At 37.0% G+C, this 8,710-nt stretch overlaps 2 protein-coding genes and 2 non-coding genes across 4 annotated transcripts; 1 reads left to right on the top strand and 3 right to left on the bottom strand.

Moving 5' to 3' along the window:
- Positions 1-2,177: 2,177 nt before the first annotated feature.
- Positions 2,178-3,165, bottom strand: VTP21DRAFT_6559 (uncharacterized protein; the record flags this gene model as incomplete). The annotated part of the gene is made up of 2 exons (XM_069397202.1): positions 2,178-2,761; positions 3,108-3,165. 2 exons carry the CDS (start codon positions 3,163-3,165, stop codon positions 2,178-2,180), a joined length of 642 nt encoding a protein of 213 aa, XP_069246709.1.
- Positions 3,166-3,283: 118 nt separating this feature from the next.
- Positions 3,284-3,356, top strand: VTP21DRAFT_t296. Its single transcript has one exon. It is a non-coding gene; the product is annotated as a tRNA-Val (tRNA).
- A 978-nt stretch (positions 3,357-4,334) lies between these two features.
- On the bottom strand, positions 4,335-4,418 carry VTP21DRAFT_t303. Its single transcript has one exon. It is a non-coding gene; the product is annotated as a tRNA-Tyr (tRNA).
- Positions 4,419-5,096: 678 nt separating this feature from the next.
- On the bottom strand, positions 5,097-5,908 carry VTP21DRAFT_6560 (uncharacterized protein; the record flags this gene model as incomplete). Its single annotated transcript, XM_069397204.1, has 4 exons — positions 5,097-5,144; positions 5,231-5,333; positions 5,437-5,583; positions 5,766-5,908. The coding sequence occupies 4 exons, from the start codon at positions 5,906-5,908 to the stop codon at positions 5,097-5,099; spliced, it is 441 nt and encodes a 146-aa protein (XP_069246710.1).
- Between the last annotated feature and the right edge of the window lie 2,802 nt (positions 5,909-8,710).

Below are 8,710 nucleotides of genomic sequence, written 5' to 3' on the forward strand. Positions count from 1 at the left end.
TTTTTTTTCGTTTGTTTTCTTTACGTACAAATATTCACGATAAACCCCAAAGCCCACGTAACACTTTTGTCATAACTCGAGTCACATATCAAGCTATCCCAACGATTCAAGCTCCGACATTAATTAGGAACTAGTTAGGGGGAGGGTTAGTGTAGTGGACTATCCCTGGTATGCCGATGAGAACGGCGTGGGTTCAAATCCCACTTCCCCCACCAGCACTTACTCTTAGTTTGTGGCTGCTATCCACTTGATCAGAAGCTGAGTCTTGGTTATTGAAAAGACCGCCCTTACGATAAGTACAAAAGATTACATCGGTTTCACGTACATGCTATACACGACAACTGCGATACACGCATATCGATTGAAAGTCTATCGATCAAGGACCTATATCTCGTTAAGTCCATTGACATTAACTTCATGTAATATATGGAAATTAAATAAAAAGTTTCCATTGATTGATCAAAAAAAAAAAATTAGGAACTAGTTATAAACCAGTATTCATTAGCTTAATTAGTTAACAGGTTATATAGTTATTATATCTTATAGTATAAAAGGAACACTCTAATGAGAACTTCCAACATACACACCTGGTTCTTGAATAAACCTATAGTTTTACCTATGTTCCCCGAGTATCCCCTAGATATATCGCTCTAGTTTATGACACTTTGTTACGACGAGAATAGGGTAACGTGGAGCATAAGGTTGTGACGGCGTTTTTGGGATTCGATATCTTTCAAAGAAGATGCATATTTCAGTTTTACTGGGTATTACCATTTATTTTAGTTTTATTGAGGATTTTCTTGGTTTTATTGAATACTAGCAACAGTTATAGTCTTATTGAATATTGAGCTATTCTTTGATTATTTGTTATGAGTCATAGTTTTATCTAACATTATTATAAAAAGGGTGATAACTTTTATGTAATAAAGCAAGGATTCAAAGTTCTATTTTCTTGATATCAAGTTCTCGGCATCTCCTATCTTAAGTGCGGGTCTGCATACGGATAAGCAGACGACTTGAGATAGCGCTCAGATAGTTGAGATAATCCCCTCATACCACACATCTCCTGTTTCCAACATAACATCTTGTTGCGTCGAATATATGTCTAATAAGGTCTATCCCGACAATCCTCTAGCTATCCCTAAGCTCTTGATTGTCCTTCCTTAAACACTTCAGAAGGCTAATAAACGACACAAGATGGTGGTTTGAAACGTATCCGGTTCTATCTCAATACAAAATAGCACGTCTTTTATTGTAAATGAAATATCGGTCTTTTTATACTGTTGTTAACGTATCACATAGGGAAAAATATAAATAATAAAAGTAATAAAATGGCATCATCTCAATATAATAAAGTTATCATAAAATAAGGTTGGCGTAATAAACAACTGTATAATATTAAATATTCTCACAAAAGGACTCAGTTAAAGAAATAAAGATAATAAAAGCGATCAAGTCACAAAAGCTAAGCCTCCATTTTCTACTACTGCGCCATTGATCCATTTAGTTCCAAATTTCCTCACAACATTCTAATATGGTGGAAATTGGACCTTTGTAGTAGAAAATTAAAAGCAGCCACGAAAAAGTCGGATTGTATTGTCGCCACCCGGGCCAAACTAGATATTGAGGAAGTGATAGGAGCCGAACTAATCCGAGCACGAAAAAACCGGCAAATCGAACAGTTTCGAAGAAGGTGGTGCAAGTTGGGTGCGGTCAGAAAAGGAGCGATCGGAGCGGCACTGATATTGGGATAACGCAATAACCCCTACCTTATCCCCTTCCTATCCTCTGCTTCCATTGCTTACTCCCCACTCCATTTTTCTTGTTATCCTTTGATATCCACAGTTCAGCTACGGAGACTTTTATTAGTTACCGTAGCTTACAAGAGTCTAATGATTACAATGAAAAAAGAAAGGGGGGAATAAAGGGGTTGAGATATAGTTAGGTGGCAAGGTGGAACTTAGGTTTTGACCATTTATGTTAGCCCAGAAAAGAAGAGAAGAGAAGGAAGCAAAGAAACGCAAGGGGGTAAGAACATAAAGAAGGTGATAAACGTGGAGTAAGGGAGTAAAGGGTAGAGTAGATGTATATAGTGATCGGGTATTTGGTGAAAGATATGGAGTAAAGAGGAGGGGAGGAGGTAAAGAGCGGATTGGGAGAGAGGAAGGGTTGCTTCGTCACTCCAGTTTTAGTCTTGCTCTATCCGAACTTTCTATTACCGCTCCCTGACCGCACCACCTTCTTCGGAATAACTCTATCTCTCGTCTTTTTTGTGCCTTTATCAGTTCAGCTCCGATAGCCGCCTCGATGTCCATTTTGGCACGGACGATGATTGTCTCGGGTGATGCTCGAATGCATTCGAAGTGGTAGGCTATTCGGTCCCGATGGATTTGCCATAGCACCGAATCGAAGACGATTTGAGCCGCGTGTCTTACTGTCCTCGGGGCTTCTGGTAGGTCGCCAAGTACGAGGTTCCTGGGGCTCAGCACCTGAGTGTTTAGGGGGCCTGAGATGGCGTTGATACACCTTTCCGTCCAATGCCACACTGATGTGAGTTCGGGACATTTGAAGAAGGTATGACGGATGGTGTCCCTCGGAGCGTTACAGCGGGTACATTTCGGGTCATGACCGGGGAATGTCGAGTTTGTAATCACACGCTCTACGAGGATTCGCCAGCGTAGTGTGCAGTGCTTTGGGAGTGTTGGCCGTTTTTGAATGGAGGTCCAGACCTTTTCCCATTCCTTTGCCGTGGATGCAACCTCTGGTCAGGATTGGGGCGTCAGCGTTTCTGGTTCCGGAGAACCATTTCGCTAGAAGTGTCTTCCCCGTCGGATGGAGTATTCCAGGACGTTGCACTAAAAAATTTTTTTTGATCAATTAATGGAAACTTTTATTTAATTTCCATATATTATATGAAGTTAATGTCAATGGACTTAACATAATGAGATATAGGTCCTTGATCGATAGGCGTGCAATCGATATGCGTGTATCGTAGTTGTCGTGAATAGCATGTACGTGAAACCAATGTAATCTTTGTACTTATCGTAAGGGCGATCTTTTCAATAATCAAGACTCAGCTTCTGATCAAGTGGATAGCAGCCACAAACTAAGAGTAAGTGCTGGTGGGTGAAGTGGGATTCGAACCCACGCCGTTCTCATCGGCATCCCAGGGATAGTCCACTACACTAACCCTCCCCCGCCCTGCACTAAAATTTGGGGCCGTTCATAGAAGCAAAAAAAATCTCAGATCTGTAGTATTTTTTGAAAAAATTTTACAAAAAGGGTTCCTATGGTCTAGTGGTTAGGACATTCGCTTTACACGCGAAGGATCGCCGGTTCGAACCCGGCTAGGGACACTTTTTCTCATTCTTATTTTTACTTTTACTTTATATTAATTAGTAAACTATGCAGAATACATATAAATCATACATTTTTTATTTATTTATACTCTCACAGCATAGGTGTGCTTTGTAAAAACTCGTTTAAATATTGTAACCCTATAATTTTTTTCACGGCTCCATATATAAAATCTTCAACTTATAGATGGAGTTGAGAGCGGATATTTTTGTAAGTTTAAAAAAAAAGAGAGCATGTGGAAAATATTTTTACCGCTACATAACTTTAAGGAGTTTAACCGTTTGAAATTGCCAAAGTTACATTATGTGAGATATGATTGCGTAGGCTTTCAAAAACATTGTGAGAAAAATATGTATACTAAATTGTAAATTATGATTCGACGTCTATAAAGTAATGATTGAAAACTATACGCAAATTACTACAATAAATAATATTTAGGAGAACATTTGAAAATATTTGGTATTTGTGATAAGATTTTATTATTTGGTATAAACTCAATAGAACTTTTTTTCATTTTATGTGAAAGTGAGCAATATGACTTTTGACGTGTCGCAGAAGACAATCGCTTAGTGCAATAACATGACCAAGCTATCTACTACAATACTTTCTAACATAATATATGAAAACAGGACAAATTTAGATTCTAACCAAGCCAAACTCCACTAAAGGAGCATCTAGAACATGGACCAAGTTGAAACCTGATTTTATTATTTTTTCTTTATTGACCGGCTTCTTTCTGTTTTAATCGAATATAGTAACTTCAGATTTACATTTTATAATAGCATACCAATTTTTTGATTTTTTTTATTAATCCCTCTTTATCAAACAGAGTTTGTTTATTTTTCTCTATTCTGTACTTAATATCAAGCTACCTCACAGACCTAACTTTTAGGCTAATTTCAGGTAGAGGCCCTTATGTAATAAAAATAGGCCTATGGTGAACTTTGGATTGAAATAGAAAAATATCAAAAAAATTGTCCGGCCACCCGGATTCGAACCAGGGACCTAAAGATTGCCAACGATACTACAGTCTTCCGCTCTACCAGCTGAGCTATAGCCGGATCACGGTCTTTCTGTCAAGAAGTTTATTCTTTATATGGGAACTTATAATAGCAGTCACACAGACAGTCACACTTACACTTACATCTGCTCCTTCCCTTGTTCAGCGTCCTAATGTCTCCACCTCTTATCTTATACACATCACGGACTTTATACACCCTTAAATTCTTGCATGGATTTCTTTTCTTCTGATGTTTATCAATTGCTTTTTTAAGAATGAAAAAGGATACTTTTAATAAAGATCCTCTCAACAAAAAAAAAATGCACATAGGAACTCTAAGTCCTATGTATGCATTACACGAGTTTTGCACCATCTTTTGCAAGCCTAATGCTTGTGTTTATTGCATCTGTGCTTTATTTCTTTATATTACTAGTTAAGCTGGTTAGCATTTTATAATATTTGATCTCAATATTCTATAGCTTGATACTATATTTTGACGGTATTTTTGGTATAATCACCGACTAAAACTTTTACCGTCAGAAAATATTGTTGTATTGCTTTTGCCAATTTTTTCAATACCTAGCAAAATTATGCCCATCTAATCCATTGAGAGTTATGATCTAAGTGCATTCCCACCAAAAAACTTTATTTCAATTCAAAAGATATAACACACAGCTTATAGGATCATCACCGCATTAAGGACAATTCTCCTAATATTAGGTTGGGACTCACCCGCTTTTTACACCTCATCAAATTGCCATTGCTGTTTTATATTATTGGGGAAATCCTAACATAATTAGATATTCACACAATCGGTGTTATAAATTATCTCGGATTTTAATAACATATTGTGCAAAATACTCAAACTCTTACTATCAGCTCTGTTACCACAATCTTTGTACCATCGTCGAATTTATTGTCGTGCACTGCAAGACAGACTTTGGGATCGAAGGGCTGTAGATATTCATAATTGTAGCTGTATGAACAAATTAAATAGAGTTATTTTCTCATTTTTCGCAGCTGATAACACTTCGAATTCTAATGCCACAAATATTAATACTAGCAACTGGTATACATACGCCCAGAGCTGATTTATACTCGTTGGTGGCTCTCTCCTTTTTGCCTGTACTATATCTGACCCAGGTTTCAGGTTTCCTCCACCAATGCCTCCCTGAACTTCCAGAACAAAGCCAGTTTCTTTGTTGATAATATAGCCATCCTCGTATCTAAATAAGAATATAGTTAGTAATTTAGACCCTAATTTTTTTTTATGTTTGAGGCTGGATAGAGATACGATTTAGTTAATAACTCGAAAGAGGAGATTATTATAATTAAGGCAAAAATATTTTAGAGTATTTGAAAGGATAGATGAAGATATCAATGAATTAAGAAGATTCTAGATATTTACTTCCACAACTGGTTATCATTGAGCAAAGACTTCCTGTGCCAAAGAATAATATTTGCCCCTTCTTTTTTACTATGGTCCTTAACGTCGAGGACTTTTCCACTAAACACGTTCCGAATGAAAAAATATCCTTCAGGAAAAGACATCGTATCGTAAATTTAGCTACTTAAATTTGCTTTTTGAATAGTAAATAAATCGATCGAAAGTGATCATTTTATATATCATGATTAATTACTGACTTGGACTATATGCACTAATCATGTGTTCGCTTGGATTAATATTTTACGGTTCAATTAGAAAAATTGAAGTTTAATAAATTATATAATTTTACCCGGTTGATCAGAAAATTTGCTTAATAATGAATGTATTAGCGATACGGCGTGAGAGCACAACATCTTACATGCACGCAATTTTTTGCCAGATGGTGAAAAATTCCTCGTATGCGATAGATGGAATCAATACCCGATATACTGAATTACCATATCCGATTTTGGAGTAAAAGTATCCGAAATGGCATATGTATATTCACATAAATCAAATACCACTTAACCCAAGATATTCATTCACGTATCAACCTTAATATAAAACTCTATATTATTTATACAAACTTCAGAACTATTTCTCATTAAGGCTGACTATGCAAGATCACCTAAAAACTCTATACTTTGAACTGATGAGAATAAAGCCAAACAAATTAAAGTTGTTCTCAATAGCTTTATTACTGGGTTTTGTCTCTAATTTTTTAACAACCTTTCAACAAAGCATTTTCCTTTTCCTTATGCATACCACATTTCATTTTCATCTCTCTTCTTTTATAAACAGTATACAGTATAGTTAAACCGTGGGAGAAATGAATCTTCGACGAAGCGTGTGCAGATTCGCACGGCACTTGGTATACATTAATAATTTAAGCCTAAGGTAGTATTAAAACTATTTCAAGTGCTTGGTTCATAGGAAATGAGAAAAAGAAAGGGAAAGATTAAGAGCAAAAGCTACAACATAAAAGGCAAGGGTAAAGCCAGTAGGATTGAATGGAATCAGGGGAAGTATATGTATTAATCGATATTGTGTGAAGGATAGTATAGATAGGTGCAGAGTTGTTATGGAGTGGTATGGGAAACAAGAATTAATAAGAAAAAAAGGTTTCATTAAATAACTACAGAGTAAAAAAAAAAAAGAAAAAATGGCAGGGGAAATGAGATAAGCCATTGTATCATTTCAGTTCAACAGTTCCTTATAATCTCGCACCTCTTATTCACTTCTTTCTCTGGAACCAATCAAGCTCTCGCCGCTTCCGTACTCATAACGATTCTGCTCCTATGACCTCCTCGAAATTATGTTTAGCACCCCCGGTAATAATATGGTGAGAAAATCGATATTATAAAAGTGGAAAACGATTTGGTCCCGCTTTATTTGCCAGAATACCGAGTAAAGTGCAAGTTTGGCGCCACGTCTTGTCGGTATTTGAAGTCTCAAATATATCACCAAGTAGCTGGTATCGGTCAGCTAATGCTTGGGTAGCCTATGGCAATGCGATGGCAAGGGTCCATCATTTCGCATTTGGGGTATTTGTATCTAATAATAATGTATTCCACAAGAATCCGACAATTTAGTTAATGGCAGCATCGGCCTTTTCTTTTCCTTTAGGGCGCAATTACTTGAGTCCTTTGATTTATTTATAGTATATTGTAAAAGTTACGGAAGGTTTTGAACTAGATCATTAAGTACTAATACACCTTTATCCATTCCTGCTTGAATCTTTCTTTGATTTTTTTTCTGTGCTTGTACATATTGCCCTTTGATTGCACGAAATAAATCAGATAGAAAGATAGATTTGAGAGTAATACAATGCTCTTGGGCATCCATGACAATTGCAACCCTCTTTTCCTATATATTCCATACTATAGTAACGTATAGAAGCATGGCGATTTGTCAGTTTTCCTTGCGTCTCCTTGTGGAAACTGATGAGTTGCTCGTATCACTGGACGTGCATCCAGGGCTTATCTAGGATCCTCTGATGGAGTATATTGAATCACCTCTAAAGGTCGCCAATTCTCGCATATTCAGAGAAGTCGTGTATTATGGTCTCTATCTCTTCTCGTTGGCATCCCTTGCAGTCAGTGCTGGACTGGTCAAAGTGTTGAGCAGTTTTTGCAGTGACTAGCTTAAGTTTGTAAGATATGCTATAGAAGGATACAGTACTTTGATTCATATGGGAGTCTGGGCTAGTTATTCCAGGTTAAACTCCGAAACCCACTAGGTCACCCGGGGACGACGAGTAAGTCCCCTTTTTTTAAAAAAAGGGCCATTATTGAAAAGTATCTTATCCTTGTAAGAGGTAGGGTAGCGTCTACGTCAATAACACTCAGGCAATGCTCCTGGTTTACTTTGAGAGAAAACGGAGAGATAGGAAAAAGAGGAAAATAGGAGAAGTCTGCAATAGTATTATGATGTATTACTCATGTACATGAAATAGAAGAACAAGGGTAACACATAAAGGAAAAAAGATAAAGGAACTGACTTTGATCTACAGCAGAGGTGGGTAGGGTGCGGATCTCAAGTGGTTAGGTTAAGACGGCGAAAATGGTCCCATCTTTTTTTTGAGATTAATGGGCCATTATTGAAAAGTATCCTTTTTAGTTAATAAAGTGACTCGACAGTCCTCAAAAACAAGAAATACATGTAAGCAATGGTTGGGCGTGTGAATACCAACCTACTTTTCAAGGAAGGTAGTATACAAGAAAAGAAAGGAATAAAAAACAAAAAAAATAAAAGGAAAATTGGAATGCGGGTGGTAGGGTATTCGGCAAGGTCGTATTGGAGCTAAGTGTTTTGGTTGAAGCATATTCCGTCTCCTTAAACTTGTATCCAACTTCCCTTACACCAAAGTTCTTGAAAATCCTCTTTCTTATCCTTTATGGGCGCTGGCCACCGAAAATGGCCCCATC

This window comes from Calcarisporiella thermophila (assembly GCF_041956535.1).
Source record: "Calcarisporiella thermophila strain CBS 279.70 unplaced genomic scaffold VTP21scaffold_28, whole genome shotgun sequence".
NCBI classification, from domain to species: Eukaryota; Fungi; Calcarisporiellomycota; class Calcarisporiellomycetes; order Calcarisporiellales; family Calcarisporiellaceae; genus Calcarisporiella; species Calcarisporiella thermophila.